General features: G+C 44.7%; 1 protein-coding gene across 1 annotated transcript; it reads left to right on the forward strand.

Annotated features, from left to right (window-relative positions):
- The first annotated feature begins 12,729 nt into the window (after positions 1 to 12,729).
- Positions 12,730 to 25,879, forward strand: COPS8 (COP9 signalosome subunit 8). Its single transcript, XM_012755714.3, has 8 exons — positions 12,730 to 12,909; positions 13,980 to 14,050; positions 15,658 to 15,706; positions 16,883 to 17,015; positions 21,565 to 21,672; positions 23,009 to 23,071; positions 24,038 to 24,085; positions 24,857 to 25,879. Exons 1-8 carry the CDS (start codon positions 12,832 to 12,834, stop codon positions 24,934 to 24,936), a joined length of 630 nt encoding a protein of 209 aa, XP_012611168.1. The 5' UTR covers positions 12,730 to 12,831; the 3' UTR covers positions 24,937 to 25,879.
- The last annotated feature ends 568 nt before the right edge of the window (positions 25,880 to 26,447 follow it).

A 26,447-nucleotide genomic window follows, 5' to 3' on the forward strand; every position in this document is an offset into this window, starting at 1 on the left:
CAGGACCCCTGGCGGGGGCATGAACAAAGCAGCCACCTCAGCACCCCGATTCACACGCCGTTAAGCCCCCTGGCCCTGGGCTACAAGTAGACAAAAGAGCAGAGACGATTACTTTGTTTCCCGACATCCTCTGGATTAACTTAATAGAAAAGTCCTCATGTGAAGCTCCCAGAAAAGGAGTTTACGCCCCGACCTTGCGCTGGATCTGCGGTCTACACCCTCTGCTCTGTGTTCACAAACAAACGCAGAGCCATTCACATCCCGTCTGCGCCTCGTCCGCCTCTCCCTGCCCTTCCTACCTCCGCGGGGCAGCAGCGCTTGTGATCCTGTCCACGTAAAGCAAGGCGACCCCGGGCCGGGGCCTCCAGGCCTGGACACCACAGAGAAGAAGACCCGACAACATTCAGCACGCTGCAACGTCTGAGTTTCACATCTAACGTCTGCCTCCGGAGGTCCCGCTAGATGTCTTTCTCCCTCCTCTGTTCATAAATCCTTATAACAACTTTATTTGGGAATGAATCCAGATCCCAATTATTCATCGAGTTACAGTTTCTCAGCGTGTAAGTTCCTCCCTCGCTATAAGTTACAAAGCTTTGGGAGCCACGTCAACTCCTTCTGGCCGCTGGAGTGACAGGGAGGCATTGCCAATCCTCGTGATTCAGGATTATTAATATATCTCAAAGGCGTCAATGTAGCTTAAAAGGGTTTCCAAATTAAAACCAGGGTGAACACTGACTACTCAGAGAATCCAGTTTATACTGCCTTTATCGTATACTCTGCCTAGCCCACGCCACGGGCTCTCGGCCCACGCCACGGGCTCTGGGCCCACGCCACGGGCTCTCGGCCCACGCCACGGGCTCTCGGCGCATGTGCGGAGCCGGCATCCCTCCCGCTGCGTGGTCTCAGGCAGCCCCATGCTGGGGTCAAGATTTCCTGGTTCAAATCCTGACTCCGCCCCTCACTGGCTGCGTGACCTCGGTCAAGGTACACGACCTCTGTGAGCCCTGGTTCCCTCATTTGTAAAACAGAGAAAATAACGCCCGCTTGGGCTGTCGTGAGGGTTAAATGACCCGGTACAAGAGAGGCTGAGGGTGGTGCCCTGCAAACATCTGGTGCCTACTAACAGGCTGCTGCGCCGGGTCCACTCTCAGCACTCTCATATGTAGGTTCATCGAACCGTCAACAGCTCTGGGACTGGACATCGTTATGCCCATGGGCAGTGGCCACGCAATGCACACTGGGCATTCGCTGCTGACTGTGACACCCGACACACGGTCACCTACTGCTGGTCACTCTGTCCAGATCTCGGCCTCCACGCCCTGGGGCTCTGGGCGGGGTCAGTCAGGTGACCCTGGCTAAGGCAATCAGAGTGTCTCGCCAGCATCCCCCCAGCGACGGGTCTGCCCGTGGGCCCAGGCCCCCGTGGGAGCTGGGACTTTCCGGAAAGAGCCTCTCACCCCTTCCTGCTGCAGGGGGACGGGAGGCCGGAGCGGCGGCAGTGTGGGCGGAAGGCCGGCGAGCGAGCCAAGGTGGAGGGAGCTGGGTCCACAGCTGGAGGAGAAACCCGGCCCTGGGACTTCACGCGGGGCCGCCTGGCGCTGGCCTGAGCCTGGGCTTCCCCGCGCCCTGCGCCCGTCAACGCCCTTTTGGGCGAAGACGGTTTAGTTGGGGCTCCTGGCCCATGTGACAGATCGAGTCCTCACGAACACCGAAATGTAAAGCATGTAAGTATGAAGTGTATCTCAGAGAATGGCGACCGTCCCTTCTCTCCCAGCCCCCATCCCGGCCCTTCCTCCAGGGCTTCCTGGGGAAGCAGAGGAGAAAGCTCCGGCCCCACGCGCGGCCCTCGCGCTCCTCGTCCCACGGGCGGCCCAGCTCTCTGCTGGCAGAGTCCACGTGCCCGAGGCAGGGCCAAGGCCGCACAGACCTCTCCTAGCCCCTCCGGCTCCACCGACAGAGAGCGATGGGGGCCGCCAGGGGCCGGGCAGGGAGGAGGGGGAGCCGTTGCCTGGTGGGTGCAGCGTTTCTGTTTGGGGGACCACAAAGTGCGGAAATAGTGGACCGCGGGATCTGCTAGTGGATGTCAGGAAAGCCATTTACGCAAAGTTCTTCTTACCGACTAATGTGAAATCAGTAGCTGTAAAAGGAAGTTACTGTGTTTGTAAAAATATGAACATTTTCCTCTTCCTGTGGGCAAATGGAGCAACATTTTGCTGTCCGCCCCAAATGATATCAGCGACAATTGAACTTTTGAAAGATTTAACATCGTGTGGAACGTTTCCAGTGCTTTCCGGGAGGAAAACGGAATGTAGGGTCTGTCTGTACTCTACAGGTGGAAGACTGGGTGTGACAGGCGCAGCACAGAGTCTCGGGGCAGAACCTCCACAGAGGGTGGTGGCAAAGGACCCAGGTCTCAGCCGTGCAGGTCAAACAGGCTGTCCTGTCAGAACCCAGAAATGATCAGACCAGAAGTATGACACACCTAGCCAACGCCCTCAAAAGACTGAAATGTCCTCGAAAATACTAACTTAAAAATCCAGAATGAAGATGTTAAGTTCTCAGCTAGACCAGACCCCTCCCACCAGTCCTTTCCCTGCCTGGGAGGGGCTTCTTCCAATGGAAAGGTCACCGTGAGTGGTACGGAGTGGGAATGAGGGCCTTAGGAAATCTTTTTCTTTTTCTTTTCTGAGACAGAGTCTCACTCTTATTCCCCGGGATGGAGCACAGTGCCGCCATCACAGCTCACTGCAACCTCCAACTCCCGGGCTCAAGCCATCCTCCTGCCTCAGCCTCCCTAGTAGCTGAGACTACAGGTGCATGTCACCACACCCGGACAATTTTTCTATTTATAGTAGAGACGGGGTCTCACTCTTGCTCGGGCTGGTCTCGAACTCCTGAGCTCAAGCAGTCTTCCCACCTCGGCCTCCCAGAGTGCTGGGATTACAGGTGTGAGCCACCGCGCCCGGCCGGAAATCTTAAAAGCCCCTCACCACATCCCTCAGCCCTGGCCGATCAAGTCAGGGGCCTTTCTGCCTTCCCTGGGGTTTAGACTTACCAGAGAGTCCATGATTTCAATGTCCTCGACCATCACCCCCACACACTGTTGGATGCCTTGGGGCTCAGAAAACAACACCCCAAAACATGGTGCTTTGGCAAGCTGGGTGCTTTTGAATTAAAGGGAACTGAAAAGCCTCAGAACCAAGGTATCCCTTTGACCTCCCTCCCAGCTGGACCTCCTGTCTAGTCAATCTGATCCTCTTTCTTCCTCAAAGCACCAGGAGGGTCGTTCTTCGAATTTCCTTATCTAAGGAAACTTCTCCCCCCGCCCCCCCAAAAAAATGCAATTGTCCTAACACTCCTTTCTTAGGGATCTCATCAAATAACCAGGGAAGATTAACCACTGGAGAAAAGAAGATACTGGGACCTGTCACCATGCCAACGCACTTTTTGTCTATGCTTCTGAGGGCAGCTCAGAAAGACTACCTGGGAGGTTCACCTGTATAATAAGACAACCTTTGCTCACAGCGCATCACCCCCAGCCACCTCCCCACAGCTCAGAGGAACTTTGTCCCACGCCATTGTTTTTTGTGCTCATCCATTCCCCCTAAAAGTCATTTTCTACCCCTCTAAAATTCTCTACAGCCCCTCACCCTCCCTGACCCCCATGAAGCGAGTAGGTAAGCCTCCACCCTCTGGCCCGTCTTTGAGTCTCACACTTGCAGGACTCCCAAGTGCAAGGCAGGAAACGCGCAAGCCTTTCCCTCCTGTTAATCTGTCTACTGTCAGTCGCTTCAGGGAAACTTCAGAGAGGACGGCAGGGAAGCTTTCTCTCCGCCCCTGCAGATGCTCTTGCGCTATTCCATGCCTTTCCCCAAACTTTCACACGATGTCCAAGACAGAGGAGGTAGAACTTGCCAGTCTTCTTAAAGACTAGTTCTCTCAAAGAACGGAATCCACTTCTGCATTCTACTGGGCAAGGTCGGCTCAGACTCTCCATGTGATTAGCTGATGTCCACACTGGGCATAGAGGCATTGAAGTCACCACCTCCGGATCCATCTCCCGCAGCTCATGGTGATATTCTCAATCTCCTTTGAAAGCCAGGTGGATTTCCACTGAGAGTGTGTGCCAAGGTTTACTCAACCAATCTCCTACGCCTCAGTGTCCAGACTGCCTCCGATCACACGGACCGCCCTCGTGAATAGGACCGTGCATGTTCCTCCTCAGAAGAGCTCTGCTGGGCCAGGGGGTAAGTGCGTTTGTTTGCCGGGGCTGCCACAACACAGCGCCGCAGACTCTGTGGCTCAAAACAACACACGCTCATGCTCTCACAGCTCTGGAGGCTAGAATTCCCAAATCAAGGAGTCAGCAGAGTTACACTGTCTAGGAAAGTTCTAGGGAAGGATGCTTACTCGTCTCTCCCAGTTTCTGGTGTTGCCAGCAACCCTTGGCGCTCCTTGGCTTGCAGACTCATCACTCCAATCTGCCTCTGCCATCGCATGAACTTCTCGTGTGTGTGTGTGTGTGTGTGTCTCTTCTCTTCTTATAAGGACACCACTCACGGTGGATTTGGGATCCACTCTAATGTGGCATGACCTCATCTTAACTTGATTACGTCCGTGGAGACCCTAGAGCCAAATGAGTCACATACTCAGGTTCCAGGTGGGTGTGGATTCTCGGGGTGCGCTCTTCAATCTGGTAAGTAAACACACACACACGGGGTGGCCATACAGCGCCAAGTCCCCTCCCTGGCGCTGCGCCATGCTGCTCTCTCCCACGCAGCACATGGGGCGCCTGCTTCCCGTAGCCACGGCAACACAGCATGTGGTCAAGCTCTCAAATTTTTGCCAATCTGATATGTAAAAAAACAGCCCCTTGGTCTTTTATTCTTCATTATAGATGAAGTTGAGCATTTTTTATGTGTCCATTTGTAGTATACATTTTGGGGGGGGGGGCAGTGGTCTGTTCGTGTGTTTTTCCCCTCAATTTTTCATGTAGAACTTGTATGGGATTTGCCCTCAATATTTTCTCTGTGGTCCATTTTTATGTGCTGTGGTTTTCTTGGCCATTTAGAAAGAGTCGTGGCTCATGTCAGCTTTGCTGACTCCCCAGAGGCCGCCTCTGCCGTGTGTCTCTGTGACATGTTTCAAAAACACGGTGGCTTGGCTTCACACGCTTCCCGGCTACGTTTCCCTCCTCCAGCTCTATCTGGACCTTCTCCTTCCTGGTTCTCGATTTGCCCCCTTTTCTGCAAACTTTATCCCACTTCCAGAAGTTTCTCCTGGGCATGGGGCCCTGTACTGGAAGAAAGCCCTGGGAGGTAGTTTTGAGAGGCAATGGGGTCTAGACAGCCCTAACTCCTCCAAACTTTACCGGGGACAAGCGCAGCCATCGCTACTGAAGTTGGCGACGCCCCTCAGCTGCTGCTGCTGTGCCCAAGTCCGCTTTCTGTGCTTCACGGAGAAAACTCGTTGGCTGTCTTGGAGTCCTTCCATCCCATGCCCTGCTGCTCCCCCCTGCCGTTTCCCTGCACAGACACACACGCGTGTACATGCGTGCTGACACAAGCCTTTGGGCTGTGTGCTCCGTTCCCGTCTGCTTAGGTTCTGAAGTTCCTAAGATGCCTCCCGACCGAGTTTGATTGTCATGTCACCCACAGCTTTCTGCTTCTCTCTCTAGCTGCTCTGTCTATTCTCGCAGGGGAATTCAGAAAGATTCCGAACTATACAACCGCCAATGCGATGGTCTTCACTTGCCTTTCCTCAATCTTTAAGAATGTTTTATATCTGAGTGAAATTGCCCCTGTGCCTCTGGTACACACGGCAGCTATTTTTTCCATACCATTGGAGGAAGCACCTGTGAGGCACGCCCACAGCCCGCACTGGCCCTCTGTGGCCAGTCAGGTCCCCGAGACCAGGGGCCAAAACCCTGGGGGTGGAGGCTGGTTCATGAAAGCTGAGGAAAGTGATGATGAACAAAACATCTCTTGCCCCCAGGAAGCCACAGTAAGAGCCCCTGCCTAGGACTGGGGGTCTCTGGAGGGCAGGGGCTGAGTGTGTTTTCCCTGCAGGATCCCCTTTTCCTGCACAGGGACCTGGGGCACCCAGAGAAAACCTCCCTTACACCTTTCCCTCCTACTCTCCCAGAAACTCCATCCAGTTTGCCCAGGGATGCTCCAAGCTGAGCGCCCCACACAACGCCCACTCGGCTCGGACCACCTGCCTTAAGAGGAAGCCCAGAACCCTTGGCTGAGCGAGCCTGGGAACACCTGGAGACAGTGGACGGCACAGGGAAAAAGACTCCTCAAAAACACAACGTTCCACATTTCCACTTGCAAAGTGATTTTGAGAAGGAATTAACTGCCCTGTGCTGAGAAATGAAGAGAATGACGAGTTATGCCCACCCCAAGGCCCGTCCCGTTCCCTCCGGAGGGACGTGGAGGCCTGCGCGGTGCCACAGCGCCCCCTGCTGGGGCATCCTGGGAGCGCACCGGCGGTCCCCATCACACCTGTCTTGCCCGTCCTCTCCCCCTGGCTCCGGAGGGAAGAAAACCGGAAATGGCTGCTCCGGTACTGCGTTCCCTCCGGGATAGTTAAGTCTAATGCTTGCTCTCCACTGTCAAGAGTGTCAAGGGCATGTCTTCAAACCCTGTGTTAACAAGGTCATGGGGCATCCCACCCTGGCCTTCACCTGGCTGCTTTCATACAGTTAACAATGATCGCCATGTGTCTGCTCAGGCACTGGGCCAGGATTCGTGTAATTCAATGCTCACAACAGCCTTGCAGGGCCCCAGCTGCTACCTTAGTGTGACAGGTGCAGGGTAGGCTCGGAGAGGAGCGGAGGGTCTCGCCCCAGGTCAGTGGTCAGGGCTCCCAAACGCTGTGCCGTGAACCGCACAGGAAACACCTGACGTTCTGCTTTCCTTCCTACAATATACACCATGAACTCTGTTTGGGTCTCCGGAATTGTCACATTTCTTTCCCCACTGAATACTGACTTTCTTTTAAGCAACTCCATATCCTAGAGTCCCTAAGAAAGTATAAACCATCCTTTTGAGAAAGGTGATTGATCACATACTATTTGCAGATCAGCTGGACAGGGCTCTGTGGGAAAAGTCAGGTGTGGGACGTACACACTCACCTAAGGTGACTTTGGTGACTGACACAAGGCTGTGCTGAGACACTCTGAGCTAAGAAACCAAATAAAACCCAAGTTCACCACCACGTGTGTGCCGCCGGTGTGTGGCCTCGATTGGGCTTGGGAGTCACCGTGACACAGGCGGGCTCAGGCACAAAGTGTGCCAGGACTTAGGGAGCCCTGAGCAACTGATGGCAGGAAGGAAGAAAGGACAGGGAAATGCCGGTGACTGGGACCCTGATGAAGCACACGGGACATGGCAACCAGGAATCTAGGGAAATAGTTTGGCAACAACCTTCATTTAGCACAGGGATACCAACAGGTGTCACCTTGCATACCAGCTCTGACCTTTTGGTAGGCAGAGCCCGAAGCTCTCTGTCAGGGAGGATTCTGAAGCCATGCCCAGACCTCATGGGAAAGAAGGCTGTGATCGATTAGTAATGTCTGCCATGGTCAGTGTCTAGGGTGGTGGCAAGACCCACGCCATGAATTCACCTTTTCTGGTTCCCAGGGAGTTGTCTGTACACAAGAACTCTCTGCCAAAAGGCTGTGTATGGAGGAAATGACCTAACACAAAGGTAGAAACTTCAAGAGAACTAGACAGAGTGCTACAGCCTCAACCCAGTGGGAATGGATAGGGCATCTGGATGGTTCTATAAGCCTGGAAGAATGAGGAGGGCAGAAGTGATCAGCACAAACAACCGGGATGTGTTGCAGGACAGAAAACAGATGTCACAGGCAGAGAGACCGGGTACTGCTGGGGAGGGCACATAGAGGGCAGAGGACATTATTTGTGCCCTTAGTAAAGATATGTGTCTTGGGAAGGACACATCACTTCCCAGGGTGGAGTCCTGGGAAGTGATGAACAGGGATGTCCTGTCCCAGGCTCTTGAGCCCCTGCAGATGGAAACAGTCCTGGTTAAGCACTGAAGTAAGGCACCGAGAGCCAAGTGCCTCTTGGTCGGGAGGGGAGAAGAGTATCTAGACGCCCTTTTGTCTTGAGAAGGGCCCTCTTTATTGGAATTGGCAGTGGAGCTGAAAGCCCCAGCATCTCCTGTTGCTGGGGTGACAGGAGGCAAAAGGAAATGCAGCAAGTCTGATGGACAAAGAGGAAGAGAAAGCCAGGCGAGGTCCTATTTCCAGGGAATGAACAGGAAAGTGAGCACCTGTAGTCAGCGTTCGTTCAACCAGCATTAACTGAGCACCTGCTATGTTAAGTGCTCACAATACGACAAGCTCCACGGAGCTTACAGAATTGAAATACCACTAGAAATCCAAAGCATAATGAATACATTCCAACTCGTGTCATTAGCCAAGACACATATCTTTACTAAGGACACAAATAATGAGTGTGAGAAGAAGCTTTAAACCATGTCATTTCCCTAAAAGCCAACTCTGTCCTCGAAGACCATGGTCACTCTGCTCCCAGGTTCCCCCATGCGCTTGCTCTTCCTCCACACTTTATTTATAATCCCTTTGCTTCTACCATGACCATCATTTTTCACAGCTCTTCTTTATTCCTCCAAACTTTCTCTAACATTTATCTGCCCTTAGCTCCAGGGCCTTTCTGAAGTTTTGCAAAAATGTTCTTTTATTATTCACTTGTGAACACAAGCAATAGTAAAAAAGAGGAGAAAAAGAGAACGAGAAGTGTCCTATTTTTAAAGTTTGAATTGTTAAAGTTGCCTAAGATTTGGGGGGGGGGAAGTCATCATTAATTTTACAATATTAAAAGAAAATATGTTTTCACCCATAATCTAGAGCCCTTTAACCTTGCAGTAGTCTTCATTTCTACGTTCCCTTCCAACATTTATCCATAAATCTAGTCTAGAACCTGGTACATAATAACAAGGAGGTATATACAATATTATTTTGCATGGTTTTTTGAACATTTATTTCATAAAGACTACTTTTATATAAACTTTATATTTATGAATTTAATAGCTTCAAAACCTTCCCTTCAGTTGTGTGATGATGACATGTTTAACCACTTACCTAATAGACACTGAGAGCATTTTAAGCGGTTTGGCTATCGTACTTCATGCTGCTGTGCCATTTTTAGTGCAGCTTATTCCCTCTTTTGTACTGACTTCCTCGGGATGACTTCCAGGGGCAGAACACCAATTTCAAGGCTAAGATGGTATTGTTGCTCTCACTGTGTGCCGCTACCTTGCTTCCCAAAATGACAGCATTGGAGACATGAATGTCTCTTTAAATCAATAGTCCAATGGCAGCGTCCCAAACTCCACTTCCTCCAGAGGACAACCCATCAGAATTAATAAGCATGTCTACTTTGCTGAAAGTTCAATGCCTCAGGAATAAAAGATGCATCCCTTTTCCCCCCTACCTGTTCTTCTAACCCTGCTGCTGGCTTCTGCCCAAAGAGGTAGCCACCCGTCTTCTGGGGCAGGGTTGGTTTCTACCCTGAGCACGAAGCCCAGGAATCCCGGCCACAAGGAAGGCAGGGTGGGCCTATTTCTGCAGCTGCCTCCCTGCAACTCTGACGCAGACCCATGTTGGTAACAAAGTCTGCTGGAAGCCCTCACCCTTTGTAGCTCCAGCTCCTGCTGCCTCCTTCCTGTCAAACCATCTGGAAATCTTTCTCATTTTTGACTGCGAACTTGCAACCTCTAGCCCGTCTGCCTGCCTGGGCTCAAAACCCAACGCACTTCATTGCTGAGAATGATCTGTGTCTTCTTCTCTTTGCAGGTTCATCAAGGGCTAAAGATGTGTTCCTCTTTCCTGCAGATGACCTTCCTGCATGGGGATTCTGGGGGTTGGTGACACATTCCCCACAGCACAAGGCCCTCCTGCCATCCCTGGGGCCCCAGACCATGCTGTCACCAAACTGGGTGTAGTGGGTGTGCTGAGTGTCTTTCATTTGTCTCCCGATCTTTTCCCTATCCTGTCCTCCCCATTTGCCCCAGAAGGCCACCCGTATGGGCTATTGCTACAGACTTCCTGCCCTCCCTTCTAGCTAGGCTCAGCCAATGGGAATCCCAGCAGGGGAGCAGAGAGAGAAAGGAGGGGTTGGTCCTCCCAGTCTTGCTTCCCAACCCCCAACTTGGCTGACCCCTCAGTGGAAGGTCAGAGCCCCAACTGAGCAGTCTTTGCTGGGCTCTGGTAAGTGTGCCCTCCATTTGCCTATGACAGTTCCCCCACTGAAAGCTTACAATTCAGCTGTTTTTAGTACAATCAGAGAGTGGTATAAACATCGCCACAGTAGAAGTTTAAAATATTTTCATCACCCCCTCTCTTGACCAAGGGGACCCCAGAGAAAACTTAAAACTGAGCTGCTGGCCATGAGGAGGAGGGGAGGTTGGACATGTTTCATTACACCCCCTCCCTTTTGGAATTACTCTTTGTAACAATAAGATACTAAATAATTAACAGGACCTAAGGCCATGCAAGGCAATGGTTAAACCACACCTGCAGGCCATCAATTTACTTAGGTATATGTCTAGTAGCTTGTCTCTAATTAACAGGCTTCCTCATCTTAACTTGAAACATTCCAAACCTTTAGACAAAGCTTCATCTCTTTGACCAATTACAAATCAAAGAATCTTTAAACCCACCTGTTCCTATAAGCGCCCCACAAGGCGTCCTGCCTTGTTGGGCCAAACCAATGTACACCTGAATGTATTGATTTATGATTTCATGTGTGATTCCTGTCTCCATGAATGTATAAAACCAAATCGTAACCCGACCACCTCCAGCACATTTTCTCAGGACCTCTTAGGGCCATGTGCTCTGGGCCACAGTCACACATATTCAGCTCAGTATAAACCTCTGTAAATTACTTACAGAGTTTGTTGTTTTTGTTTTTGTTTTTTTTTCTTAACAAAGAGATACTGAAAGGAACGGCAAAAGCTTTATATTTTGTTACCTTTCATGACACTTTCCCCCGGCTTTTGAACAAGGGACCCTGAATTTTAAATTTTCTCTGGTCCCCACAAATTACATAGCCAGACCTACAGCAGGAAACAAATAAAAGCCTCTTCCCTGGGGAGGTCTAGTGAGGGGCAGCAAACATAAATATGTGAATAAATAATATACAATATAATGCTTGCTATTAATAGTTCTGTGCAGAAAACCAAAAAGGCCAGGATGACTAGAGCCAGTTGGCTAGAGCTCACACCCGTATATACACACACACACAGAACTAGAAAGATGTGACCATTATAATTTTTTTCTTTACCTCGTTGACAACGCCCTTCTTAGTCTAGAAATGTTGCTGTCAAGTAAGCTTGCCACTCTTTCTTTACCACGACAGATGAAAGTTATCTTGTGCAGCTATTAAAGTTAAGATTTTTCTTAGATCTGGGAATTAAATGGTATATAACCTTTGAGCGACGGGAAGAAGGCCTTTGGCTTTTAGCAGCTCCAGCAGAAGAGCTACAGAGTCTGCTGCACGTTTCGGAGAAAACATCCCCGTGCTGCCGTGCGGAGACTAGTCTGGAGGGAGGCGGGAGGCCACTGAGCGAGGCGGGGTGCGGTGGAGGCCGAGGCGGGGTGCGGTGGAGGCCGGAGGAGCTTGAGACCAGCTCAGGGTGGACGGACGGCGCTGCCACCTCGCAGGCCGGGAGGACTGCCCGAGACGCAGGCATGGGGGGCGAATCAAACGTTCGATTTCGAGCCTTTAAGTTTGTTTCCTCCCAGTGGAGACGCCCCGTAGGCAGGTGAACACTCAGGCTGGGAACTCAGCAACTCTGCGTGAGCACCTACTATGTGCCGGGCATCGTGCGGACCGGCCGCGTCTGGCTTCTGTGAACTAAAATCCTCAACCCCTACCGGCTGACTGAATGGACCCCCTCGTGGCCAGAGGAATATTCAAGGGCAAAGTTGCCTGCCAGGAGGAGGGAGGTCAGACTGGCCTTATCATGCCCCCCTCCCTTCTTGGAGACTTCCTTTGTAACCCATTAATAGGCCTGAGGGTATGCAAGACAAACCTGCAGGCCTTCTATTTGCAACAAATGGTGGCTTATCTCTGGTAAACAGTTTATGTTAAAACATTCCACCTCTTTAGACAAAGCTTCATGTCTTTAGCCAATTACAATCTAAAGAATCTTTAAACCCACCTATAACCTGTAAGCCCGCGCTTCGAGATGGCCCTCCTTTTTGGGCCAAACCAATGTATGCCTCCCACACATTGATTGATGGCTTTACCCGTAACCCTTGTCTCTAAAATGTATAAAAACCAAACTGTAACCCAGCCACAGCGAGTCCACTTGCCCAAGGCCTCTTGGCACTGGCTCCGGGTCATGGTCCTCAAATTTGGCTCAGAATAAATCTCTTTAAAATTATTTTACAGAGTTTGGCTTTTTTTCCGTTAACACTTCTTTGTGTTCCACAGCAACTTTTATTATTTAAAAACGTATTATATGGAAGTGAGTTTTCTGCGTACTGCGTGTCTTCGAGAAGCGCTCTCAAAGAGGCAACAAACCCCTCCCTTCCACGCACCCCCAACGCGGCTTCCGGCCAGGTCCTCCAGAGCACCGAGAGCGGCGGCCAGAGCGGCGGCGCCTCGCCTCTCAGCCGCAGCGCGGGCTGACGGCGCCCCGGAAGTGACGGCGCATCGGCGTGCGGGCGCTTGGCGGGCGACGGCGGCTGTAAGCGTCATCGCGGGCGCGACGCCCCCAGGGGACAGTCTGGAGATCGGCTGTCGTTAAGGTGCGGCGGCGAGACCGGCTGGGAAGATGCCAGTGGCGGTGATGGCGGAAAGTGCCTTCAGTTTCAAAAAGTTGCTGGATCAGTGCGAGAACCAGGAGCTCGAGGTAGCCATTTGCGTCACGTTGGGACAAACCGCGGGGTCGCCTCTGGTCCCGGGGCGGCACCGGTTTCCAGGGTAACGGGGCCTGGGGCCCGCGGGGCTTTGGCGCGCGCGGCGTGGGCGCGGGAGGTGGACGTGTGGCGCCCGGGCTGCCGCGGCCTGCTCTGACAGCGAGGGGTCCTGGACCGGTTTTCCCGAACTCGCTAGGAGCTTTATTTGTCCTCAGCTTGTGAGCCCGAAAACCCTGGGTGTCTTTGCTCTAACACCCGCTGATCCGCTAGACTAGACATCTTTCCTTCCTGTGCTCGGGGTGGAAGGGGACAGTAATGTGGTTTTATTGGAGACCTTTGTGTCTCGGATAAAAGACACACCCATACACACAGAGAACAAGAAAGATGTGACCGTTGTAACCCTTTCTTAAATCACAATGCCCTTCTTAGTCCCGTAATGCTATCAAGTAAGCTTGCCGTAAGACAGATAAAAGTTACATTGCAGCTATTAAAGGTGAAATTTTTGTTAGAAAGGCACTTAAAAAGCCTTTGCAACATTGGTGTAAAAAGTAACTAAAAGAGACAACAGCTGGAAGAAGCTCACTGGTAGACACTTAATTTGTTGTTTTCCAATTGAGTCAAACCTGAATGAGGAGAGAAATGTCTTTGTATGTCAGTTGTGGTGATTTTCTGTCTCTTAGTCGTTTACCGTGATACTCGGTATGCTTCATGTAGTGGCAGAATCAGACTGCTTTAGGAATCTGTTTAAGCTGTTTGTTTCTTAGAATAGTAAGAGCACTTAAATGAGAATTTGAGAACTGGAAAAGGGAATCCACTTAAATGTTCTTGTGTATGTAAAGAAACTGAGGCCCCAAGGGAGATAAATCACAGCTGATGACAGATCTAAACTTTCTACTCTGGATTTTAGTGTTTGATACTTCTTAAAGCTATTCCTACATCTGTAATAGGACTGTAAGATAGCCTTGCTTTTTTGATTAGCATTAATCAAATGTTCTTTTTTAATGAAAGTATAAATGAGTTTTGTTTTTGTCATTTCTTCCCGCCCCCTTATTTGGCCTTCTAGGCTCCTGGAGGAATTGCTACACCCCCAGTGTATGGTCAGCTTCTGGCTTTATATTTGCTCCATAATGACATGTAAGTACCTTTAACCTAAAGCCAACTGCAACAGGTTCCTCGGGGTTATATGGAAATCATTCTGCCTTGAAGCAGCAACACTAAAGCACAGGCGCAATGAGCTACTTCTTTTGTCATAATGCTTATTACATCTATTTCCTACTGAATCATAGCTTAATGAATTGATTTGTTTTACATACTCTTTCTGGGAAACATTTAAATTTATTGTGAGAAACTGTAAGGTCAGTAAATTCCTTTATTTCCATTAACCTTTCTCTTTTTTGCCTTTTAAACTTTTTTTTTAATTTTAGCATATTATGGGGGTACAAGTGTTAAGATTACTTATATTGCCCATGCCCCCTTCCCCCCTCGAATAAGAGCTTCAAGCATGTCCATCCCCCAACGTTGCACATCTTACTCGTTGTGGTTGTATATACCCCTCCCCTCCTCACCCCCTCACCCTCCTGACACTCGATAAATGTTACTCCTATAAGTCCACTTAGGTGTTGATCCGTTAATACCATTTTGCTGGTGAGTACATGTGGTGCTTGTTTTTCCATTCTTGAGATTCTTCACTTAGTAGAATGGGTTCCAGCCATATCCAGGAATATTCAAGAGGTGCTAGATCACCATTGTTTCTTAAAGCTGAGTAGTACTCCATGATATACATATACCACATTTTATTAATCCACTCATGAATTGATAGGCACTTGGGTTATTTCCACAGCTTTGCAATTGTGAATTGTGCTGCTATAAACATTCGAGTACAGGTATCTTATGACCTCACTTTACCTAACATCATAATGTAATCAGTAGAACAAATAAAGCCAAAAGGGAAGATTGAGAGCCAAGAGGAATTCGTTACTAATGTGTGTGAGATTTCTTGAAAGATTTTTGTTTTTCATTTTTTTCCTAATTCATATTCATTAGGAAAAGTCAGGAAGCATTACTGTGCAAAAGAAGAGGAGTCACCTATAGTTCTGTGACCCATCAGTGATTCCTGATAAAATTCTGTTTTAAATTCTTACAAACCCTTTACTTTCATATCTTTTTAAAAACCAAACTGAGATTTTTATTATGTATATATGAATTATGTTTCCTTGTTTTGTAATCCTATCATCATATGTTTGTTCAAACTTCAAAACATTTAAAAAATTCCTGCCTTGAAGTTTGAGAGGCTCTGTACTCACTAGTAGGAGGGGTATAATGAGAAAAGCATTGTGTACCACACTTATCGTCAAGGAATGCTAAAGCTTTGAAAATACATAAATTTGATTATTTTTATATCTGAATAAATTGGGCAGTTATATGTAAGTTTTTGTGGTTTTAGTGTGTTGCTTTAATTTAGGATTTGGATCATCAATTTAAAGAAATACCCTAGAAATGGCGAAATGTTACTTTGATAAAAATATCTGCTAGTTCATGTCTTTTTATCTGGAAAACCACTCTTATTTCCTCAGAACAAATTATGATAAAACTAAATTTTACTCTGTATTATTTAGAGTATTTTAAAGTATACTTCTGTTTGTTTGCCTTGGTAATTTTAATTGGTAATTTTTAACCTAGTAATTTTAAACATTTACTGAGATGATTATGTTTTAATTATTCTTTGCGGTGATGTGAATTAGGAATAATGCAAGATATCTTTGGAAAAGAATACCGCCTGCTATAAAATCTGTAAGTATTCTTTCAATACATTTTACTGCTTTAATATAGTAATGACATTCACTTAAATAGCAGCCTTTTAAAAGTTCCTGTTTTCTTTCCCATGTCTCAAAAATAGCCATTAAACTGGCATTAAGTATAAGATCTTCAAATCCCTCTAATCAGAAATTTTAATTTTCTTGGGATGGTGTAGAAATCTGCTCACCTCCTATTTATCAGATTTCTTAAGACATTTCTTACAAGCGCAGCTTCACCAGTTAAACAGATAGGCTAATTTAGGTGAAGGAGGGTGCTGGCAGTAGCAGCAGTGGTGATTTTCAACTGATTTATGCTGTTCCCTATAACGGTACTTATTTTGAAACTGGTATTGTTTTATGAGAATATTCTAAAAATGATCATAGCATTAAGATTATTTTTGCTAATTAGAATTTTAGATTTCTTATTGTGATTGGGAGATTAGATGAAATAACCTATAAAAAGTTCCTTCCAAAGTAAAATGAAGTAAACTTTTAATTGCAGGCAGTTCATTGTACCTAATATGAGTGTGCAGTGAGTTTTTCAACGTTCTCAGACCATTACCAAGAATTCATCTAAACTCTTGTTCGTTGTTGGTATTTAGCAGATCAGATTAGTATTTTTATTCTCTCCTTCCTAGACAGTCTATTAAGTAGGATTGGAATATTGCTTAGCTTTTTTGTTTAAATAGTTATAAATTTTTTATATATATAAAAAATATATAAAAATTATCACTTTCAATGATGCTAGTGGAAACTCTACCCTTAGAGAAGCTACAGTGTGTGACATCTTAGGGTGACGGTCTCAATTGTTAACCATTTTGCTATTTCTTTGTCCTAAGTATATACATCTTTAAAAATAATGATGCTTAAGATAATTAGTCCCTAGGCTTAGTTCTAAAATATTTTTGGACTACTTTCTCAGGTTTTAATTTTCTATTTTAATAAAAATTTATAACAGACCTGTAACTCAATTTTACATTACTGCTCACAGTGTTTAGAAACCTTTTTTATAGTGATTGGGCTGAAAAGTAATTGTATCTCTTAAAAGAAATGTTGAATTATGTTTTGATGATACAGCTAGCAAGCTTTATATCATTTCTGGTATTTTAAGATAAAGCCATTGGTAAATTTGAAGAGTGAGTACCCTCAAAGGCAACAATATTTATTGCAGGCAAATTCTGAACTTGGAGGAATTTGGTCAGTAGGACAAAGAATCTGGCAGAGAGATTTCCCTGGGATCTATACGACCATCAATGCTCACCAGTGGTCTGAGACAGTCCAGCCGATCATGGAAGCACTTAGAGGTAGTTTTTCTTTATGGTAAAAAATTAAATTAGACTAGAGCTGTTCCCTAAGTGCTGCAGTGCTGAAGTAAGTCAATGGTGTGTTCAAAAGGTAGATGTTTTTGATAGATGAATGATGCAGTTTTCAGAATTCTTTTTTTAGATTTGCTCTACTTGCACTTCATTTTATATTGATCAAGGTTATATTGGCAGCTAATAGCCTCATTGTTTCTTAATTCCAGATTAAAATTGCTCTTGTCAGTAAAAGGGTTTTTTGATATTAAAATAAAATATTGTAATACTCTAATGAGTTCAAGGTATGGGTTGGTAAACGTTATAAAAATTTATGTATTTGAAAGTAGAGAGTACACTTTGAACTATGTCAGCCTCAGCCTTTGATAGGTGTTATCTCCAGTTTCTGGATTTTATAACTAATTAATTAAATACTTAGATGCTCAAACATGTTTTGTTGTTGTTGTTGTTTTAATTTCTTTAGCATTAGAGGTACCGCACTGAATCAAATGTGTTTTTAACTGTTTTGAAAGATTACACCCTGGTGCAACATAATACTAATCCCGCAGTAAAATCCCATCCCTGGCCTCTCTCCATTCTCCTACTCCTGACATTTGCTTCCTGTCTTCCTGGTTTACTCTTTTATAAATTCATTCAGTGATCTCTTTTTGTATTTCTATGTCCTTATTTCTTAGTGTGTTACCTTGCTTCTATAGCTAATACTTTTCAGTGTACACCTTCCTGCTCTGGAGGAGTCGGTGAGCAGGCATTTTTTAATAAGCACTCATCACTCTGGTAAGGGATATCAGCTTTAAAAATAAAAAGCACTTCATCTATAAAAAAAAAGGGTAGCAGATGGTAAAGATTGTTGTTGAGATGCATGTAATTCCCTTGAAGTGGTAAAACTGTATCAGCATAAAACAGAACAATGTCAGTGACACAACAGGTGGCAGCTACTGTAAATGTGAGTGAAATGAGCAGAATTGCAGGACAGGCAGGTGGGTGGGAAGAAAGGAGTGTGCTGTACATAGGTACAGCAGGGGCAGTTTTAGAAGTTAGCACAGGAAACAGCCTTAACCTTGTGCAACCCCTGAGGAAGTGGTGTGGTGGTGAACTTTCATGGTATCTAGTTCAGCCTTGTGACTGTGGTGGTGGGGACACAGGCCGTGTGCCTTTCCCAGCATTGTACAGCAGGTTCATCGGCAGGCCCAGGGCTCCCTACTGGTTCAGCACGTGTTCCCTGCATACCTTGCATCTGTGGTTGTGTTCCTTGTCAGCCACGCCTCACCCTGGATTCTCCATTAGACTGAGAATTCCTTGAAAACAGTTCCATAGAGCTACGAAAGGCTGTACATGGGGTTTTTTACCCTGGAGCCAGGCTTCCAGAGTGCACATCCTGGTTCTGTCACTTAACTGGAGTGAATCTTCAGCGCCTCATTTCCCTCATTTGTGAGATACAATTAGACATAGTACTTTCCTCAGGTTGTATTAGTATCTGTAGGCACTTACCTTGTTCTAACGCTCTTGTATGCGTCTACAATATTTATGAGTATGTCCTGAGACTTTTACAAATCCCCAGATTCATGAAGGGTACGGAGTTTTCTTCCATAAAACATAGTACCCTACCTGGTGAAGGTAGTCTCACAACAAAGTTGAATTGCTACTGGATTTAATATTTTGCTTATTAACATAGTATAAACTTGTTTTCTAGTTAAGAACAACTACTTTCTTAAATCTCTTTCCATTCTGTTCTGAATTGGGCACAGTCCTATTAGAAAACTGAAAATGGCTTAACTGAAGAGGGGCCAGTGAAAGACCTATTTTCACAGGAACCCAGTAAGGACGGTGAAGCACGCAGGGACTAGCTGTAGACAGTAGGCACTCTCACCTGGGGCCTGAAGGGGTAAGGCGAGGCCCCAGTGTGACTGGACCCCTGAAAAAGGAGCTATGGCTGCAGAAGCTCAGCCGGAGGAAGGCAGGAGGGGCAGAGGAGATAAATCTTCTGACCTTCCCTCTGGCCTCTGACCTCCTGGTGGAGCCCCTATCCCCCAAAGCAGGGGAGCTCAGGTGCCACAGGTGTGCAGCACTCTGGGAAGGGCAGAGGCAGGTTGGAAAGGATGGGACAATGACTGGCTCTGCTTCCCTTCTGTCTCCTGCACTGGCAGTGATGGGTGAGAGGCACTCGAGTTTTTGTGGAACAACTGAATTTGCATTCTGTTAGGATCTCTGTTTTCACCAAAAATGTGTCCTATGAAAGGTCCACAGATGTTAGGTACTAGCTCAATTTATTCTACCTTCCAGCATGTCATTGTAATGCATGCCTTCATGAGGTTCCAAATCTCATAGCTCTTGAGGGTCACATGGTGACCGGTCGGAACGTAGATGTGGTGAAAAGCAGCCTGCATGTTGCAGCTTTAACTGAAACTAGGAGCACTTAGCCTTTATTTTTACTTTTTTTGTCAACTTACTTTTCCTTCCCCTTGTATGTTTTTCTTCCCTTTTCCAGTTATGTAGCTCTTTTTGCTTTTCTTCTCCCCTTCCTTCTGTTTATCTCTTTTATTCATATTCTGTTCTTGTTCTATTCCCCACTCTAAAAGTCTGACCAGAATATTCGACCTAAAGTAAATATTTTGGTTTTTTTTTTTTGAGATAGAGTCTCACTTTGTTGCCTGGGCTAGAGTGCCGTGGTATCAGCCTAGGTCACAGCAACCTCAAACTCCCAGCCTCAAGTGATCCTTCTGCCTCAGCCTCCCGAGTAGCTGAGACTACAGACAGGCATGTGCCATCATGCCCGGCTAAGTTTTTCTGTTTTTGGTAGAGACGGGGTCTTGTTCTTGCTCAGGCTGGTCTCAAACTCCTGAGCTCAAACAATCCACCTGCCTCAGCCTCCCAGAGTGCTAGGATTACAGGCATGAGTCACCGCGCCCGGCATAAAGTAAATGTTTTTAAAATATGGCAGGCTCACCAAATGAATACAGTTTTATGTTGTACATTTTTATTTTTCTACAGAGACTCCCAAATAAAACTATGTTCCTTTCCCATTGTTGCCTCAGTTCTTTCCCATTGAATGTCTATAGCCTTTAATAGAAAGTATTTTTATTTCTGAGATGTTTTAAAATCTGTTTAAGTTATTTGCTAGAGGTTGGTTAAAAGGAGGAATTGAGTGTAAGACATATTAGGAAGAACAGATGATGGCTCAGTGAAAGCTGGAGAGGATGAAGTGAAGGAATGTGGCTGTCGGCAACTATTAAGATATGAGCAAACAAGCCTAAGTCTAGAGTCATGCCCCGTTTTGGTGCTGGTGATACCATCAACAAGCACATGTTCAACACACACATCACTGGAGATGCTAGGTGCTCTGGAGGATAAAAAGATATAGGCAATAACCCTTTCTGTCCAGACGTTTGGAATACGGTTGAGAAGATGGGGGTGGGCAGGACAGTGTATATGCCATGGCATACATTGGTATAAGTGGTAAGACATTGCTTGTTAAAGGAGAAGTGTGAACAGTAATGCCATGAGTTTAGAGAAGGGCAGAGATTGTAGTGAGTTATAGACAGACCTAGGAATGGTAGCAGGTAGAAGGGCATTTCAGGCTGTACAACAGCATAAACCAAAAGCCAGGACTGAGAAGGTATAGAACTTGTCTGAGAGCCAGTGGGTTTGTTTGGAGCCAAGGGTGTCTAAGGGAATTGATGTAGTTGTTTGACGATGTCCCAGGAATGGAGAGGGGATTTTCGATATATTACAGGGTTGGTTTTATATGTGTACAGTTGCCTATTAAATACGGAGAGTAATATTTCCTAAGCATGTTGACAGGCAGTGGAAGAGCTGGGCTGGGCGGGGAGATAGGCCAGCTGCCTGCTGCAGGGCTCAACTCTGTCTCAGTCCTAAATTTATTTACTGTGGCTATGGAAGCCTGGGAACAATCCCAGATGCCATTTCTCAGGAAGGGTTTTCGTTGCTGGTATTGTTTGGTAGTCCTTCATTAAACATTTTTTCATTCATTCAGGGCTGGAATTTGGAATTTTGAACCTGAATGAAGTCAGTAGTTTGATGCAGACTTGAAAGTTAGGAAGAGTGCTCTAGTTACAAGGTCCATCCTACAACTCCCAGATATGGTCCTGTATCAGAACCTTCTGAGAAGGACACCTAATTACGCAAATAACTTTTCTGCCCATTCATTCCAGTGTTTGTAAGTGAAATAAAAAAGAATAAAAAATAAAATTTACATCCCTTTTACATCAACATTTAAATTAAATTTTCTTAGAGTTTGAATCTTATGTTTATTAACTTCTTTCCATCTTTGTAGTTTTCATTGTCATCTGAGATTTTTCATCTAAGAGGAAGAGTAAAAAGTGTATTTGTTTATTTAGCAATATTTGAGCCCCTTCTTACATGCTGGGCACGTGTATCTGTAACTATGAGCGCAGAAATCTTGGGATTGATCTTGTCTTGCGTCCAAAAATTGGACAAGGACAATCATGTGGTTGAACATTGTGTTTTAAATCTCTGCTCTTTCGGTTCTCTCTCTGCCAACCCTCTGCTCCCACGGTAGATGCAACAAGGAGACGAGCCTTCGCCCTGGTCTCTCAAGCGTATACCTCCATAATCGCTGATGATTTCGCAGCCTTTGTTGGACTTCCTGTTGAAGAGGCTGTGAAAGGTATTTTTGGCTTACCTTTACTTACAAAAAAAATGGAAAATAGAAGTATGAATTATGGGGTCACAGTCTCTTTTCTTGGAAACAGGATATGTTTTTGGAATCTTGGTTGTGTTTTTTAGAAAGGTTTATTTCTAAAAATAATTTTATTACACAACACCCCCAGCAGGGTTTTGGACAACGATCACCCTGTAATCAAGCACATTAGTAGTTCTGCAACAAGCAAATATGTGAATATCTGCATAGTTGGCTAAGAAAATACATCTTAGTTGACCTCCTTGTTCATGTTTGGAAGTCCTTATTTCACCCTTCCTTTTTAAAGGCAGTCATCCGTGTTTCTCTCAGCCCATTTTTTTTCTGCCATTTCTGACCTGTACCCTAGGTGCTTGCTCCCTACTCTTACCCACTGGTCTCCACACGTGCGCTTGCATTTTTATTTCTCAGGTGATGCCCAGACTCATCCCTCTACTTGCTAGTTGCTATAGAATATTGCATATACCTGTTGAACTGTTTTAACCATGATTGACATTTTTGGTTCTCCAGCTAAAACATGAACTCAATCAAGCACCGTATCTTAAATTTCCAGGGCCTAGCACAATTCTAGACACATAGAGGACAGGTTAATGAAAGTTCTTATATTAAATCCTATTGTTACTTATTTATACTAACATTTATTTGTTTTGGCTCTTCTCTTAAAATTGATCCATAATTTATTATCCAATGTCTAACATACTCCAGAGCCCATACTCTTAGCTGACTGCCTGGGTGTGAATCCGGCTACCACACTGTGCCCCATGCTAGTAACTATGTGACCTAAGACAAATCACTTGAATTTCTTAAACTTTTCATTTTCCACACCTGTTAAATGATGGCTATATATCCCACTTCACAGAGTTGTGTCAGTTATATAAAATCATCCCTATAAAAGTGCCTAGTGTTATAGCTACTGGTAAACCTTATGTATATGAAAGATGTTTTTGTCAGTCACCATCATCTTTGTTATTACTGGTAAGATTACAAAAGGTGCCATGTAAGTTTTCTTTATGTTTGTTTTTAATAATATTGAATAGGTTAATACTATAATGTATACTTTATAGAAAACCATCTGTTAGTGATTATAACAGCCTAATGAATAAAGTGGGGCTTTGATATATGTTTCAGAAATATTTCAAATATAAGCTTACATGTTCTCTATAGCATTCCTTTCAAGTAAAAATGCACATGACATGTAAAACTAAATATGTCAGGTCTTCCATACAAGTAATGTCATGGACAGATTGTGGATTGTGTTGGATGTTTTTGTTATTTCTTAATCTGTATGTGAAATACATGTTTTTAGGTATATTAGAACAAGGATGGCAAGCAGACTCCACCACAAGAATGGTTCTACCTAGAAAGCCAGGTAGGTGGAGCTCTTTACCCATTTGTGTATTATTGAACTCTTCTAAGACTGCTTCAGGTTTTCAGACTTGGAATTTGAATAATTTGTTATAAAATTCTGCTATACTAACAGAATGGAAATAACTCACATTTTAAATATAGATATAGGGTGGTATACACTTAGGGTACAAAAGATCTTAAATATCACCTACTTTTAAATTTTTAAAAATGTATTTCTTATATAAAAGACTGTTTTATATAGGTTTTTTATGGTCTTTATTACAGCTTAATTTCTAAATATTAATCTCCCATCCTTTTATTTATAGAGACATTTCAAGCTATGTTTATCTTTAATATGTAAACTATTGCCTTTTTTTTTCAATTAAATATTCGGCTGCTGCTTCCCCTTTCTCCTTGTACTCAGATCACACAAACTCTTCTCCTATGGCTTTCACTTTCACAAAGTTAACTTCTCTAGCCTTCCTTTTAAGGTCTTAAGTTCTGTGACCTGTCAGTATCTTACCCTGAATTCCCAGCCCCTCATTCTTACTCTCTGAAGTCACCATGCTCTTCCTGCCTGGTGGTTTCTCTTCTTTTCTGTGTCCTTTTCTGCCAGGTGTTTAGAGCCGAGCTTCATGCCCTCTTCCATAAACCCTCCTGCATCTACATCAACCCAATTTTCTTCCACCTACTCTTAATGTCTGTTGATTGGACATTGTTGAGCACACAGTATAAAGCATTACACAGATCTCAATTGCTCAGCCCTATGAGGGTACAAAGAGGGTAAGACATGGTCTCACCCAATCTAGAAGGTGAAGGAACACTAGTACAATGCAAACTATTAAAATAGAGCAAAATTGTTTTCCCTATAAGGGAAATAAATGACCATAAGTACTTAGTGCATTAAAAATAGAATGTTTTATGACAGGTTTTTACAATGACATCTACATATTGGGCTGTAATTTTTTTTTTTTTTTTTTTACTATAGTTGCAGGGGCCCTGGATGTTTCCTTTAACAAGTTTATTCCCTTATCAGGTATGTATTTTCACATGCACATTTACAAATGTGTCATTCCTAATTTTTTGTGTGTGTGGTGTGTATGTTTCTTTAATTCTAACCTTGTAAACTAATAGATTAAACTTTATAAATTTATAGTAACACATAGGGTTATGAGAGTGAAACTCTGGGCTCTCCCCTGTAGCTTACCGTGAGGTGGTGGCAACTCCTGGCTCAGCTGCACAGCCTTCTTACTGTCATATGGAGGAGTCATGTAGAGGAGTTGATGGAGCTTCTCACCAGCATTTTTATTCAAAAGGCATTCCGTAGGCTGACATGTGGAAACTGGAATGTTAGACTGAATTCCTTGAGGATGGAATTCTTTTATTGTTCATTAACAGTTTAATATTCTTCTATAGCAATGCTTAGCACAAGGGAGGCACTCAGAAGTTATTTATTGAATTAAATGTCACATGGGTAGAAATGTGTCCAAGAAGAGCGTTATCTCTTAAAAGAGTTGTTGCACGCTTGAAGTGTTCATAGCCTTCACATAGAATACTTCAGTGACAACAACAGTACAAGATGTGCCTTTACTCCCAGTTAGGGAAAACTATACTTATAAAGTTGTGATTTCTTAGCTTGCTTTTCAGAAGTATCCATGCCCCTAAGAGGCATCATTTTGTCTAAATTCAGGACAATTCTAAAAGTTTCCTTATTAAAATTAAAGGCATTGGTAGGGGTGGGTGGGAGGGGCAAAGCTTTGTTACTATGGTGTCTAACTTGAAGTATGTTTCTCTCTTTAACACGTAGAGCCTGCCCCAGTTCCCCCAATCCCCAATGAACAGCAGTTAGCCAGACTGACCGATTATGTGGCTTTCCTTGAAAACTGATCTATCACCCTGAGTTCAAGATCTACCTTCAGAATCCTGTGTACTGACAAATGTAGAAATGTAAAATTTTTATTTTCAATTTATTGGATGGATGAAGCACCTCAGCATTCCTTACTGATTATGTGATAAAATACATATATAATATAAAGTATATCTATTTTGTCCTTAAACATGCTGAATGGTTGTTGAAACAACTCTCATTTTGTAATATTTAACAATCTGGATGGAGCTTGTCAGTATTATGTGGTTAGTTCATATTTCCTAGTGACTTATAAAATAAGATCTCCTACTCCATGTAGACCAGTGGTTGTCAACTGTCTTTCCCCTGCCCCAGCACATGCCACACTCCCACCTGTACCACTGGTTCACAGGTGTAGTGATTGCTTTGGAGTTTGAGGAGAACTGTCCCCAGGGGCAAGGTCTGAATTGCTAAGGATTATGAGTCACCATCTTTGAAGAACATGCTCTCTTTTCTCCTCACCTCCTGTGAATCACTAATGTAGAATACAGAAAGATAGCTGAGGAGCAAATAGATCATTTCCATAGTAAACCAGTTTGTTAACTTTACATTTTTTCCGATAGCGTGAGTACATCCATTGCTGGCAGTGGAAGACTTGCCATGAAAATGCAACTTATTTAAGATATTCAAGAGAAGTATTAAGTTGTAGCTCCTTTCAAAAGAAGGGAGAAGTGCAGAATGTACTATAGGGGAAAGGAAGCTATAAGACAAGCGACACTCTTTGTACAATTACCTTGCAGCCTGCTGGTCGCTTGTATTTATCCCTTGGTTCAAGTTCTGCCCTTTGGAGAAATACTAAACAAGTCTTTCATTCTTTGTGTGACAGCCTTTGAATATTTAAAGTTGTTTGTTGTATCTTCAGCTTAAAATGCCCCTTAGTTCATTTATTCTGCATTTGTTCAATAAATATTTAAGTGAATTCTTCAACTGTTTCATCTAAGGTAGTTTCTAGAAATTTCACTATCATGGGCTTTCTGTGGACACATTCTGGTTTGTCATTGCCTCAAAATATGAATTTCTTAATTAAATAGAAATGACCTATATAGTGAATCTATATAGTGATAATTATGTAATTCATGTTTTCACTCAGTTTAACTACATTTTATTGGCTATTTCAATTTTTCTTAACATACATGGAAATACATTTTAAATTGCAATTTTATTTAACCCTGACAGGCAAGTCATGTTAAAACTTGTTTTACAGTTGTGGAAATGGAAATTCAGGAAGTCAGATGATCAGTAATAAGACAGTAATAATGCCAGTTTTTTTAACTTCCAGGTATTAATAAAAATTGTGCCCATAGTTCTTGTTTTTAATAGCAGATTAGAATCAACTCAAATGTTCATCAATAGGGGATTGGTTGAATAAACAACACTATAGACTTTGCAGTTGTAAAAGGAGTGAAGATCTCCATACACTAAAATGGAATGCTCCAGAGTGAAAACAAAGTACAAGGAGTTTATACTGTTACTTGGAGAATAACAAAGGGAG

Source organism: Microcebus murinus, chromosome 8, assembly GCF_040939455.1.
Source record: "Microcebus murinus isolate Inina chromosome 8, M.murinus_Inina_mat1.0, whole genome shotgun sequence".
Taxonomy (NCBI): domain Eukaryota; kingdom Metazoa; phylum Chordata; class Mammalia; order Primates; family Cheirogaleidae; genus Microcebus; species Microcebus murinus.

Bases quoted from the DNA above. Each gene is read 5' to 3' on its own strand.
- COPS8 (XM_012755714.3), top strand. From the start codon at position 12,832: ATGCCAGTGGCGGTGATGGCGGAAAGTGCCTTCAGTTTCAAAAAGTTG. The intron at 23,072-24,037 runs GTAGGTGGAGCT...TTTTTACTATAG, and splicing joins GGTTCTACCTAGAAAGCCAG to TTGCAGGGGCCCTGGATGTT. The intron at 24,086-24,856 runs GTATGTATTTTC...TTTAACACGTAG, and splicing joins CAAGTTTATTCCCTTATCAG to AGCCTGCCCCAGTTCCCCCA.